The following is a 15648-nucleotide window of genomic DNA, read 5'->3' on the forward strand; positions in this document are numbered from 1 at the left end:
TTTAAAATTACAGACGTAAACAACATACATGTATTTAGCTGTACCACAGACAGTATTCATTATCATTATTCAGCGCCACTATCCACATTCAGGACCACGGACAGCGATGTTGGATGTTACCCGAACCACAGACAGCAGCACGGACAGCGGTGTGGACAAGTGCAGGAGCTGCACGGCTCTGTGGGTGGAGCTTAGCACTGAGTTGCCTCCGGATTCCTGAGCATTCACATTTACATTCAGTGCAGCAGCAACACGAGAGCTTCATTCTCTCCGGCACTGAGAAGGAGAGGGGCTTCACTACAGTACCTTCTCACTCTCTCTCTCTGTCTCCCCTTCTCACTCTTTCTCTCTCTGTCTCTCTCTCTCCCCCTCTCACGCTCTCTCTCTCTGTCTCCCCTTCTCTCTCTCTGTCTATCTCTCCCCCTCTCACTCTCTGTCTGTTTCACTCTCTCCCCCCTCTCACCCTCTCTCTCTCCCCAATCTCACTCACTCTCTCTCTGTCTCTCTTTCTCTCCCACCCTCTCGCTTGCTCTCTCCCCCTCTTTCTCTACCCTACCACCCCTCTCTCTCTTTCTCCCTCTCTACCCCGCCCCCTCTCTCTCTCTCTCACTCTCTCCCACCCTCTCGTTCGTTTTCTCCCCCTCTTTCTCTACCCCACCACCCCTTTCTCTCTCTCTCTACTCTGCCCCCCCCCCCCCTCTCTCTCTCTCTCTCTGGAAGAAGGGAATGATTCATTTCCTCGTAGAGAACATGTTCGCGCGGGAAACCGCGGAGCTCCAGCGGAGACAGGGATATTTTCCGTGTCTCTCCCCCCGCTCCGCTGCTCTGTTCCATGGGAGACAGTTATCTGCAGCTGGATTAACAAGTGGAGAACACACACGTTAGGACTTGGTTCTCCTGGCGTGAACTGCACTGAACTGGAATGTGGAACATTATCGGAACGTTCTCGGATGCTGGGGATGTGCTGCCTTCATTTTTCTGCCTCAGGATGAAGTAACGGAACTGTTTTCCTCAGAGGAGAAAAACAAATAGCGCTGTCTCTCCCCCCATCTCACTCTGTCCCTACGTGTCTCCCTCTCTATCTCTCCCTGTCTCTCCGTGTCTCCCTCTGTCTCGTCCTGTCTCACTGTCTGTCCGTGTCTCCCTCCCTGTCTCTCCGTCTCACTCTATCTCTCTGTATCTCCCTCTCTGTCTCTCCACCCTTCAATCTGAGAGATAGAGGCGTTTCTTTGATGAATCCGGCGCTGAGGTCTGAGCCTCTGCCAAAGCTCTAGCTCTAGAAGTTGTTTGGAGGCAGAAGAACCAGAGACCCTCCAGGATTATGCGTGTGTGTTAAGGTGGATCAAGCCTGTTAAGGTGGAATGTGCAGCTCTGTGTTTGGCTGAGTTCTGATCTGAAAGAGCCTTCTCCAGGTTCTTGCCCCTGGAATTAATCTCAGGTCTTGTTTTTGCCCTGATTCCTGACTCCTGGCCTTGAGCTCTACATTCCGGTTCCAGGCTCGTGGTCAGTTCGGTTCTCGGCTCCTGACCGTGACCTTCTCAGAGATGTGGAGAAGATGCTGATGTGCGACAGAGGCATCCAGATGTTGATAACCACGGTGGGCGCGTTTGCGGCCTTCAGCCTGATGACCATCGCGGTGGGGACGGACTACTGGCTCTACTCCCGGGGGGTCTGCAGGGTCAAGTCCACCAATGAGAATGAGACCAGCCGCAAGAACGAGGAGGTCATGACCCACTCCGGCCTCTGGAGAACCTGCTGCCTGGAGGGTGAGTGGAACCTCTGTCCAGCGCCACACAGAACACCCCCCCCCCCCACACACACACACTTACACACACTCACACACACCCCACCCCACACACACACTCTTACACATACCACAAACACACACACACTCTTACACATACCACAAACACACACACACTCTTACACATACCACAAACACACACACACTCACACATACCACACACACTTCTTACACATAACACACACACACACTTACACATACCACCCACACACACTTACACATACCACACACAGACACACACACCACACACACTTACACATACCACACACAGACACTCACACACACACATACCACACACAGACACACACACGTACACATATCACACACACACACACACACTTACACACATCACACACAAATACCCCCACACACACTCACACACTTACACATACCACACATAGACACACACACACACCAGGCACTTACACATACCACACTAACACAATCACACACTTTCACATACCACCCCCCACACACACTTACACATACCACAAACACACACACACTCACACATACCACACACATTTCTTATACATACCACACACACACTTACATATACCACACACACAGACACACACATTTACACACTTACACATACCCCCCACATACACTCACACACTTACACATTTCACACACAGACACACACACGCACATACCACACACAGACACACACACATACCACACTCACACACTTACACACATCACACACAAATACACACATACCCCCATACACACTCACACACATAACACACACACTTACCACACACACACACACACACACACACACACACACTCAAACCACACTCACACACACACATCACACAAACACTCACACACACATCACATAAACACACACTCTCACAAACTTACACACACCACACTCACACACATACACATACCACACACACACAATTACACATACCACACACACACACACACATCCACACACATAAACATACCACACACACACACACTTACACATACCAAACACACACACATACCACATACACACACTTACACACTCTCAAACACACACACACACACACACACACACACACACACACACACTTACACATACCACACACACACTCACACATAACACACATACAACACACAAACTTGCACATACCACACACATACTCACACTCACACACCACACACACACTTACACCACACAAACATACTCACAAATAACTCACACACTTACCACACACACACACTCAAACATTTACACATACCACACACACACTCACAAACCACACTCACACACACATCACACAAACACTCACACACACTTACACATATCACATAAACACACACACTCACAAACTTACACACACAACACTCACACACTTACACACATCACACTTACACACACACATCACACAAACACTCACACTTGCACATACCACACACACTCACACACTTACACATACCACACACACACACTCAAAACACACTCACACACACACACGTCACACAAACACTCACACACACTTACACATATCACATAAACACACACTCTCACAAACTTACACACACCACACTCACACACCACACAAACTTACACATACCACACACACACAATTACACATACCACACACACACTCAAACAAACATACTCACAAATACCAAACACACTTACACATGCCACACACACACTCACACATAACACACACACACACACCACACACTTATACACATACCACACTCTCAAACACACACACACTCACCCATCCACACACTTACACATACCACACACACACATACTACACACACACTCGCACCACACACACACACACACTCGCACCACACACACAGACACACACATACACCACAAATATATACACATACCACACACTTATACACATACCACACACACACACTCACACCAAACACACTCGCACCATACACACACACACGCACGCACACAGACTCACACACCATACACAGACACTCACAAAGCACACACTACACACACACACACACACACTCCACACATACACATTCACACACATGCACGCACACAGACTCACACAACATACACAGACACTCTCACAGCACACACCACACGCCACACACACATTCCACACACACTCACACTCTTACACATACCACAAATACACATTCACACACTTTCTCACACCACACACACACACACACACACACACACTCACGCACACTTGCACCACACACACACTCACGCACACTTGCACCACACACACACAAACAGTTGCACCACACACACACACACACTCACACCAGACACACTCGCACCACACACACACACACACTCACACCAAACACACTCGCACACACTCACACACAAACACACAGTTTGGGGGAGGGAATGGGTTCGGTTCCCAGCTCAGGCAGGAACACCACACAAAGCTGTAACCCTAAATTAGGATTAGAATTGTGTTCAGGATTTGGATTAGATCTGAACTAATCTAGTGGGTGGAGCTTCACTGCTGACCGGACCTGGTCAAGGTTTAGGCTTAATCTCCTAATCTGGCTCTAGGAAAGGACCGGGTCTAGATATGTTCTAGATTATATTCGGATTCCCTAGATGCAATTAAGTCTAGGTTTAGGCTTAATCTAAATCTGGTAGACCCAGATAGTCCAGGGTTAGGCTTAATCCAGAGATAATCCCCATTCAGGTCAGGTTCAGGATAAAGCTGAAACTGGGAGAGTTTAGTCTTGGGTCAGAATTAATCGGATTATAGCTTTAGGCCTAAACCTGATCTCAGGAACACAGGTTTGGGATTAATCTGGAGTCTGGAACGGTACACTGGATCAGGTTTAGTCTTGGTCCGGGTCTGGGAGGCCCTGTTTAGACTGGGTTGATGTTGGAACATTGCTGTGAGGGTCTGATGGTACTCAGGCAGGTGTCGGTCTGTGAGGTCAGGGACTGGTTCTGGTTTTGCTTTTGCTTTTGGGTTTGTGTCTGGTTCTGGATCTAGATCTGGATCTGATTTTGGTTCTGGTTCAAGTTCAGGTTCATGTTCTGGTTCAGGTTTAGGTACATGTTCAGGTTCTGCTTCTGGTTCTGATTCAGGTTCAGGTTCAGGTTGGAGCTGTGTCCAGGCGTTGGTTCTCAGAATTCTGCTCAGGATTAAACTCCTCCAACTTTAATGAGTGTGCTGCCAGAGCTTAGCCGAGTGTGACCCAAGTGTGTGTGTGTGTGTGTGTGTGTGTGTGTGTGTGTGTGTGTGTGTGTGTGTTTAATTGAAAGTGATGTGGGGGTGGGGGGTCTCTGTGGATGTGCTGATGTCAGGTGTATATTAGTGACTGGATGCTCAAACTCAGGACCCCTACAGAGCAGATGTAATGGGGTGGAGGATCATTCTCAGCACCGCAGTGACACTGACGTGGTGGTGGTGTGTTAGTGTGTGTTGTGCTGGTACACGTTGATGTGGGTCTCTGTGGGTGTCCTGTGGGGGCTCTGTGGGGGTCCTGTGGGAGCTCTGTGAGGGCTCTGTGGGGACCCTGTGGGGGCTCTGTGAGGGCTCTGTGGGTATCCTGTGGGGGCTCTGTGGGGGCCCTGTGTGGGTCCTGAGTGGGTCCTGTGAGGGCTCTGTAGGGTCTTGTGGGAGACCTGTGGGGGCTCTGTGGGGGTCCTGACGTGGTCCAGTGGAGGCTCCTGAGTGTTGCCAAACTGAGGGAGAGGTATGACATCTGTCCAGTTCATTTCCCCTCCATGCTGTCAGAGGTCCCTTGCCCTTTTCTGTCAGACAATGTTGGCCCTGTTGGACTGATCCTGGTGTTCTGGTTCTGTCTGTGTCCTGATGGTCCCGGCGTCGTCATTCAACCCATAACATCCCCACACTTCCAAGACCCAGCATCCAGCTCCGGGTCAGTCTCACTCTCAAAGAGCACAGAGGGAATGAAGAAGTGAGGAGGGAATGACTGAGTGAATGGTGAACTACTTAAACTATTAACTGGATTTATTATGAAATAATGAATTAATGAATAAAAGTTTGGAAGAATCCTATGTTACATTTTATAGCACTTTCTAAAACCCCTGTAGTGGATAAGTGTGCGTGAGAGAGAGAGAGAGAGAGTCAGTCCTGAGAGACGGGGAATGAATCTTCACAGCCTGTCTCACACACTCTCATCACATACACACATCTCCATGGAAACCAGCCACTCCCGCTTTAGAGAGAGAGAGAGAGAGAGAGGTGTAGAGATAATGGAGGAGCCATGTCTGTGTGTTGGACAAGCCAAGCAGAGGTGTGTGTGTGTGTGTGTGTGTGTGTGTTTGTGTGTGTAGCAGTGATGGACGAGTGCAGGATGTTAATAATGAAGACCACTTTGTTAAAAAGCTGTGTAGAGAAACGTTAACACAGAGGACGTCACAAACCACTCACCCCCACATCTGACACACACTACACGCATTGCACATATCCATACACACACACTATACTCATTATACATATTCACACACATACACACACAAATACTATACTCACTACACACATTCACACTATACTCACTAAACACATTCACACACACACACACATACACACTCTATACTCATTACACACATTCATACACACACACACACTATACACACACTACTCACTACACACATTCACACTATACACACACTATACTCACTACGCACATACACAGTATACACACTATGCACATATACATACACACACACACAGGTCACTGAGGTTAGCTCAGTCAGGTCCAGTCAATCAGTGAGGTCCACCCACTGTGTTTAGGAGCGGAGTTTGTGGGCGGTGTCTCCAGTATAAAATAAAGTATACTTTGGGTCTTTGTAGAGTTCTAGATAACTCTCCACCTTCATTCATTCTATATGTGGGCTCCAGGCTGCAGGGTGGTCTCAGGTTCCAGGAACAGTTTATAAATCAGGGAAATGTCGGAGAGTGGATGAGTAAACAGGACACATCCTCAGTTCTGTCCCAAGCCGCCCACTACTCCCTACACAGAGAACTTCAAAGGTAGTACTATATTCATGCTTTGAACCCCTGTGTCTCTCTGGGACGATCAGTGGGAATCATTTTACAGTTCATACTTTTGACCAGTGTAGTGCACTACAAAATCAGGCAGTGTCACAAATAGCTCCAGACTCAGCGCACTAGAAATGAAGTGAAACCTGGGGGAAGGTTAGGGAGGGGTTGACTGTGAGACTGGATTCAGTGGAATTAATTCGCTGTGGATAACTCTGAGTGCAACTTTCTACTGCCACACACTGCACCAAGGAAATGATGGCACTCAGACTTCACACAAACATCAGTGACAGAGAGAGAATGTGTGTGTGTGTGAATGTGTATTGTGTATAGTATGTGTGTAGTGTGTATAGTGTATGTATGTGAATGTGTGTAGTGTATATAGTGTGTGTATGTGTGAATATGTGTAGGGTGTATTGTGTAGTGTGTATAGTGTATGTGTGTAGTGTGTGTAGTGTATGTGTGTGTATATGTGTGAATATGTGTAGGGTGTATAGTGTGTATATGTGTGTAGTGTGTATAGTGTGTGTGAATGTTTTTAGTGTGTATAATGTATAGTGTGTGATTGTGTATAGTGTGTGTATAGTTTATAGTGTGTGTATGTGTACAGTGTGTGTATGGTATGTGTATAGTGTGTGTGTTGGGGTTTATGATTTAGTCATGGAATAAGAGAGAAAGAGACTGAGTGAACAGGCGAGGGAGGGAGAGTGAGTCATTTTCCTGCACTGTGTTAAATCCCCACTGCAGTTCCATTGCCTCACACACACACACACACACACACACACACACACACACACACTATACACATACACCCACTATAAACTATACACACACTATACACAATCACACACACACACACTGTAGAACACAACTTTGTAGCTGAGTTGCTGTGGCTCCTAAAGACTTTGAATTTTCAGTAACATCATTCACATTGGATCATGGAATATCCAGGTGGGAGCAAACTGTTGGAACTTATTACAGCACCACACTGGACTCTGTGAAATCTTAGGAACACATCAGGGCTGCCAAATTCTATATATATTTACCATTTCACAGTAACATTTTTGAGAAAGAGAGAGGAGAAAAGAGAGGGAGGAGAGGAGAGAGGTAGTTTCACTGTCACTTGAGCAAAAGGTAGAAACACCATTACATTCTCTCTCTCTCTCTTTCTCTTTCTCTCTCTCTCTCTCTCTCTCTCTCTCAGGGACTTTTAGAGGAGTGTGTAAGAAGATCGATCATTTTCCAGAAGATGCTGATTACGAACAGGACACAGCAGAGTATTTACTGCGTAAGTGTCAATCATCCACACACTGTAAACACACACACACTATACACACATTGTACTCACACAAACTAAACAAACTATACACACTGTACACACACACACACACACTATACACACACATTACACACACTTTATACATCACCATCATCCTCACCTTGTCAGACCCGGGTCCCTGTGGCCTCAGGCAGAACAAAGGAGCCGAGGTCAGGGCTCTGTGGGGATCTGTCAAGTTCTTGAAAACTAACATTACCCAGCCACTACTGGACCTCTACTGGACCACTGTTGGTCTCTACTGGTCTCTACTGGACCTCTGTTGGTCTCTACTGGACCTCTATTGATTTCTACTGGACCTCTACTAGACCTCTACTGGACATTTATTGGTCTCTACTGGGACTCTACTGGTTTCTTCTGGTCTCTACTGGACCTCTATTGGTCTCTACTGGGACTCTACTGGTTTCTTCTGGTCTCTTCTGAACTGTACTGGACACCTACTGGTCTCTTCCAATCTCTACTTGACCTCTTCTGGAGTCTACAGGACATCTAATGGTCTCTTCTGAACTCTACTAGTCACTACTTGTCTCTACTTGACCTCTTCTGGAGTCTACTGGACTCTACTGGATTGGTCCCTGGTTGCTTTTCCACTCCCACAGCTCCCCACAACAAAACATATCTGGTGTCAGCAAAAAACCTGTGCCTAACAGGAACAGTAGTTTTGGAAACTACAACCAAAACAAGTTCTGCATATGAACCCTTATCTCCCGCCTCGTGCTGATCTGTCACAAGAACGTTGTGTGAATTTGATTCACTGTGCATCTCAGCACTTGGCGACTTTGCACTGTAACTTTGTGGCTTGCCACTTTGTTGCTGAGTTGCTGTGGTTCCTAAAGACTTTGAATTTTCAGTAACACCACTCACAGTGGATCATGGAATATCCAGATGGGAGGACACTGTTGGAACTTATTACAGAACCACACTAGACTCTGTGAAGTCTTAGGAACACATCAGGGCTGTGGTGGGGAAAAAGAAAAATACTACATATTTCATAATTTCACAGCAACATTTCTGCCATAGATTTTGCACATCGCCTAATCTGCATGATTTTTCCTTTTCATTTGGTTGAAAGCAGAAAACTGGTGACGCTAAATTTAGTTTGTGACCAGGTTTGCTCCCATTGTTTCCATTTTATAAACAAAGACTGACACTATATATTTGTAAATATGTAAACAGTGTGATCACAGCAGATGTTGGTGGCTCTTCAGAAGTCTGTGGAGATTTGGGACAGATTTGATATCTTGTAAATAACAAAATCAGCAACAACAACAAAACAATCACTGCATAAAAACAGGCTTTTCAGACTTTTAGCAACAAGAAATAGGTCTCTCTTTCTATTTCTTTTTTCTCTTTCTCTCTCTCTCTCTCTCTCTCTCTCTCACTCTCTGATGACAGTTTAGTGGAGGGAGAAGTGTTTAGTCTGTGCCTGGGAAGAGAAGATGGAGACAGAGATGAAGATGAGGAGGAGAGGATGGAGACAGAGGAGAGGATTGACATGAGGAGAAGATGGAGAAGGAATGGAGGAGAGGATGGAGATGAGGAGGAGAGGATGGAGATGGAGAGGATGGAGATGGAGGAGAGGATGGAGATGGAGAAGGAGAGGATGGAGATTGAGAGGATGGAGATGGAGGAGAGGATGGAGATGGAGAAGGAGAGGATGGAGATGAGGAGGAGATGAAGGAGAGGATGAAGATGGAGGAGAGGATGGAGAAGGAAATGGAGGAGAGGATGGAGATGGAGGAAAGCATTAAGATGAGGAGGAGATGAAAGAGAGGATGAAGATGGAGGGGAGGATGGAGAAGGAAATGAAGGAGAGGATGGAGATGGAGGGGAGGATGGAGAAGGAAATGAAGGAGAGGATGGAGATGGAGGAGAGAATGGACATGAAGAGGAGATGAAGGAGAGGATGGAGATTGTGGAGAGGATTGAGATGAGGAGGAGATGGAGGAGAAGATGGAGATGGAGGAGGAGATGAAGGATGACACAGGTCATGGAATACGAATCCAGGACTGTCCCCTGTGTCTCCACCTGAGTTTGAGTTGAGATCTCAGTTGTGATCTCACGCTCAGAATCTGCTCGGTTCTGGTGATGGTCACAGCACTGTTTTTTTTTATCTGGACCAAACTGTTACCTGTCTCCTTTCTGTCTCACTCACTGTTTCTTTGAGAAGTCTCCATTAGACCTCCTGAGATGAGTGAGAGCAGCATGACTTGAATGTGTCGGTTTGAGGGGGTGAAGTGGACGGCATGTCTGAAGGTGAAGGACGGGGGAAGACGGTCCCGTGGTCATTCTGCTGGAGGACAGTGTGCGGATAATTGCAGGAATGCTGGGAATGTTGCTGGACAGATGCTGTCCGTTCCAGAGTGTCGTTCTGTGAAGGATAAACACACGCCCCCGGGCTCTGGGTGGGGGTGGGTGTAGGGGTGGTCTATCAGGGGGAGAGGCAGAGGGACAGAGGAGGGGCAGTTTTTTCAGATGGCTCAGTTCAGCCTTGGGGTGCAGACACTCCGTCATTAGGCAGTGCCTCCCTCTCTCTCTCTCCTCTTCCTTTATCTGTCTTACTCTGGCTCTGTCTCTCTGTCGCTGTCTTGAATGTCTTGAATGCAGCATCACTAGAGGCATGGGCTGCATCCCAAATAGTGCATGTATGTACTCCCTACATAGTGCATTTCATTTATTCAGATAATAAAAAATACCTCTATTTATCAGGCGTATGAGTAAGTTTTAAAGTGATTAGTGTGTGTAGCGTATAACTTTAAAAATGTGTTTGCAAACAGAATAATAAACAGCTCTTTGTTGCAGAGGCAGATCCTCGGTTCCACACTAGAGACCACCACAAAAACACCACCATTGAGACTCTGATCTCACAACTGTTAAGCCTTTACTGTCCTCTGACCTGATTAACAACTTTTCCTGTGTGTGTGTGTGTGTGTGTGTCCAGGGGCCGTGAGGGCATCCAGTATCTTTCCCATCATGAGTGTGGGGCTGCTGTTTATGGGTGGGCTGTGTGTGGCAGCGAGTGAGTTCTACAGAAGCAAACACAATGTCATCCTCAGCGCTGGGATCTTCTTTGTCTCTGCAGGTGATAAACACTACACACATTATACACACCCACACACAATATACACACACACTGTACACATCCACACTATACACACACTGTACACACCCACACTATATATACACTGTACACACCCACACAACACACACACGCAGTGCTCTAAACTCCATGTCAATCATTTAAATTACTAAGATTTGTCTCTCCCCTTCCTTCTCTCTCTCCCCCTTCTCTCTCTATGTCTCTCTCTATCTCTCTCACTATCTTTCTCACCTTCTCCCTCTCTCTCTCTATCTCTCTCTCCATCTCTCTCTCTCCTTCTATCTCTCTCTCTCTTTCCCCTTCTCTCTAGGTCTGAGTAATATAATCGGTATAATTGTGTATATCTCTGCAAACTCTGGAGACCCGGGTCAGAGCGACTCTAAGAAGAGCTACTCGTATGGCTGGTCGTTCTACTTCGGCGCTCTGTCCTTCATCATGGCGGAGATGGTGGGGGTCCTGGCGGTGCACATGTTTATAGAGAAGCACCGGGAGCAACGCGCCAAGCCCCGCTCCGACGTGCCCAAGAAGACGGTGTTCGGCCGTCTACCCAGCACCCGTTACCGTCTGCGTCGCCGCTCCAGCCTGCCTAGCCCCCTGCCCCTGCACAAGCCCCCCTACCCTGGCCCGGCCAATCAGGACATCTCCCTGTACACGCTGGGCCGAGACCCAGCCCCCAACCCACTCAACTCCAGCGACAGTGACTTCCTGCAAACGCTCAACTCCAACAGCGCCAAGGACTTCAAAGATGCAGCCAGCCGCCGGACCACACCCGTCTGACCACCCCTGTCCCATCTGACCGACCACAGGACCACCCCATCTGACCAGCCCACCCCATCTGACCGACCACAGGACCACCCCATCTGACCAGCCCACCCTATCTGACCGACCACAGGACCACCCCCGTCTCACCAGCCCACCCCATCGGACTAACCACAGGACCACCCCCGTCTGACCGACCACAGGACCACCCCCTTCTGACGAGTCCACCCTATTTGACCGACCATAGGACAACCCCCATCTGACCAGTCCACCCTATCTGCCCGACCACAGGTCCACCCCTGTCTGACCAGTCAACTCCATCTGACCGACCACAGGACCACCCCCATCTGACCAGCCCCCGTCATCTGAACGACCACAGGACCACCCACCCCCATCTGACTGAACATAGGACCACCCCCGTCTGACCAGTCAACACCATCTGACTGACCACAGGACCACCCCCATCTGACCAGCCCACCCCATCTGACCGACCACAGGACCACCCACCCCCATCTTACTGAACACAGGACCACCCTCTCTTCCCCCTGGACCTCCCAAACCCCTCCCCAATCTGACACCCCCTCAGATCACCCCAGAACCCCACAGATTGAACGACGGTGACAACAACACTGTATGACACACACACACACACACACACACACACACAGAGGACTCTCTCTGAACTCTTTAACCTCAGTGTGCTCCTGGAAGCGTGTTGAGACCAGGACCCCCCTCCCCCGGTCATTGAACACTGAGTGCTCTCCTCAGAGCGTGTTGAGCTCACTGCCCAGCGGCGCCCCCCAGTGGCCAGAAACACCCAGCTACACACAGACAGTGATCCCCGACCCCTGGATTAATGCATCACTGTGACTGTCCCGTCTCTGTCCTCCCTTCATCAGGAGTGGCTGGATCTGCCCCCCAGGGAAGGCGTAACCAGAGGGACAGCACTCTCTTTAAGGCTATTTCCCTCTGAAGCCCAGAACCCTGTTCCTGCCCCCGGCGCAGAGCGGCACCCCCTGACCGCCAGCGCTGATAGTGCTACTGATTATTACATCATGGTGCTTCCTTCTTTTCCTCCTTCTTTACTGAGAGGGAATGTGGCCCATCCCTCGCTCTAAGAGCAAAGAACTTCTCTACCACACTTCACCTACTCCACTCCTCTACCTCGCCTCCTCTCATCCTCCTCTCCTCCCTCTCTCTGCCTTCCATCCTTTTCTCCTCTTCTACCTCTCTCCTCTTCTCATTCTCCTCTCCTCCCTCTCTCTGCCTTCCATCCTTCTTTCCTCCTCTACCTCTTCTCTCTCTCTCCTCATCCTTTTCATCCGCTACCTCTCATCCTCCTTTCCTCCATCTCCTCCTTCTCTCATCTACCTCTTTCCTCTCATCCACCTCTCCTCCCTCTCTCCTCTTCTACCTCTCCCCTCTCATCCTCCACTCCTCCTTCTCTCCTCCCTCTCTCCTCTCCCCCCTGTTGCTGCGTACAGAAACTGCCATTGGACACAAACCCCACTGTAGAGACTAGCCCAGTGAGACTGTGAGAGACTCATGGTTTCCCGAGCCCTGCCCTGCGGAGGAGAAGGGAAGGGGCTGGGCATTTGTTTGTTTGTTTGTTTTGTGGCAGAGAGTGATCCGTTGACCTCTCCTGGCCTTACGGACGCTGCCGGCGAGTGCCTCTTCCTCCTCTTCCTTTTTTCCGTTCGATTGTAAACAGCAGTTTTCCGTCCCGGGACATGGCGTGACACGCCTCAGCACCATCGTCTATGGGTCCATCTCATACACACTCACACTCTCTCACACACACACATACACACATTCATTCACTCGTCTTTCGACGAGTCTCTCTTTCAGCAAAAGAAAAGAACCAGGGCCTTTTCATTTTTGGCTCTTTGTCCTTTTCTTACACATGTTCACAACTATCCACCTCAAAATATCCTCCTTAAAAAGGGTCCTTCATGGGTTCTAGGTAGAACGGAGAACATTCTTTGACCCAGAGAAACCTGAAGTAAACACTTTTTTAAAGAACTTCCTCAGTGCTCCCTACATTCAGAGTGGTCAGTCTTAAGGTGCCAATCTGCTGCGCTATTTAATGTGGAATGAAAATATGCGGTATATGCTGTGTGTGAGAGTTAGGAGTTTGTCAGAAGTTTTCTGTGTGAAATAAAACTCCAGATGTGTGGTGTGAGTGACACGAAAGCAGAGCCCAAGCTGACCCAACCCGACAGAACCAAAACAAACCAAATGAAGGCCCCTGGCTCCTGAGGAATGGTCAGTTCTGTCCGGTTTAAAATTTGCCCTGCCGTTTGGTTACCTTCACTTTCCCATTTGGTTACCTTCACGTACAGCGTCCACTTCGTCCTTCGCCATCCACTTGCTCAGAACACAGTTTAAACACGAGGAGCACCATCCTGCACCACACTGTCCTTATCTCCCTGGGGTCAGTCCTCGTCCCTCGGGTCCGCCCACTCACACTGTAATTACTGACCATCACAGACTAGTCCTCTTAGTGTCAATTAGCGCAGAGTAGTACGCAACCTGCCGAGCGTAGACCTTCATTTAGTAGCAGTTCAGTCCACAGCGGAACATTGGTCCAGGTGTTCTCTGTAGGTTTAGAGGCCAATGAGGGTCAAGCTGCTCCTCAGCTTCTAAACTATAAAATCTTTAATAAAACATTATCCGTAGATGTTCAGGAGCAGCGGCCGCAGTAGTGTGACCCATAGAGCGGTCACTTGCTCCCAGTGTAAATAAAAAGTAAATATAATCTATTCTATAACCTATAAAATATAAAGTATAAAAAGTATCGTAGTTGTCTACATCTGAACTCCAAGGGCTTCTGGAGCTTTTACAAGGGATTGGGGTAGATCGAGTCCCACCCACTGATAACACTAGTGTAGCCCAAGGAGGGACCTGTCCACACCTGCCGCCACCCCTCCACTCCTGTCCACTCTTTTTCTCTCTCGCCTGGTCAGCTACTGTTACCACAACAATGATGCAATTTAGTCTTGGTCTACTTTCAGTGATGGAGCGGGACTAGTAAAGCCATGAGGACCCAAAGGGCACTGCCCACTTCCAGAGCCAGAGCCGATCACGTCCCCTCACCGGACACCCTCTAACCCTATCCCTATGTCCTCTCACTCCCCAACAGGACTAGAGCCGACGCAGGCGAACCATCCGAGAGGATGATGGTGGCTGTGTTTTTACCTTCGTGCTGTGAACTCACCTGTGTGACTGTGAACTTGAAAAGTCCATCTTTGGGGGTCCAGAGGGGGGCGTCATGGGGCCACTTTCACATCCTCCTCTCACTCAAGCCAAACCGACTTTCCTCTTCCTCCTCCTCATCTCCTCAACACACCCAGAACCTCCACTCTGCTCCACCCAAGACTGTTAGAACTCAGCACAGCGCCCTCCTTGTGGAAGATGCGGAAGCTGCGTGTTGTGGGCTCTGGACGAAGGCAGCGCTCAGAGCCGGCGTAACACTGTAGAAAAGCACACCTTTCAAACCGTAGAGAAATAACACGGTTCTTAGAGACGTCTTTAAAATGTAGGAAAATAAAAATCAGTTTTAAAAACCACAGCTTTGCATCTCTCTCTCTCTCTCTCTCTCTCTCTCTCTTTGTGTCTCCATCTGTCTCTCTCTCTCTCTGTGTCTCTCTGACTCAAAACAGTCACT

General features: G+C 48.5%; 1 protein-coding gene across 1 annotated transcript; it reads left to right on the forward strand.

Annotated features, from left to right (window-relative positions):
• Nucleotides 1-1212: 1212 nt before the first annotated feature.
• On the forward strand, nt 1213-11999 carry cacng3b (calcium channel, voltage-dependent, gamma subunit 3b). Its single transcript, XM_066642419.1, has 4 exons — nt 1213-1766; nt 7991-8074; nt 11064-11204; nt 11533-11999. The coding sequence occupies exons 1-4, from the start codon at nt 1556-1558 to the stop codon at nt 11997-11999; spliced, it is 903 nt and encodes a 300-aa protein (XP_066498516.1). The 5' UTR covers nt 1213-1555.
• Nucleotides 12000-15648: the final 3649 nt, after the last annotated feature.

This window comes from Hoplias malabaricus, chromosome 13 (assembly GCF_029633855.1).
Source record: "Hoplias malabaricus isolate fHopMal1 chromosome 13, fHopMal1.hap1, whole genome shotgun sequence".
NCBI classification, from domain to species: domain Eukaryota; kingdom Metazoa; phylum Chordata; class Actinopteri; order Characiformes; family Erythrinidae; genus Hoplias; species Hoplias malabaricus.

What these genes read in the sequence shown, in the direction of transcription:
- cacng3b (XM_066642419.1), top strand. Translation starts at nt 1,556, where the DNA reads ATGCTGATGTGCGACAGAGGCATCCAGATGTTGATAACCACGGTGGGC. An exon ending in CACAGCAGAGTATTTACTGC is followed by an intron (nt 8,075 to 11,063) that starts GTAAGTGTCAAT and finishes GTGTGTGTCCAG; the next exon opens with GGGCCGTGAGGGCATCCAGT. An exon ending in GATCTTCTTTGTCTCTGCAG is followed by an intron (nt 11,205 to 11,532) that starts GTGATAAACACT and finishes CCTTCTCTCTAG; the next exon opens with GTCTGAGTAATATAATCGGT.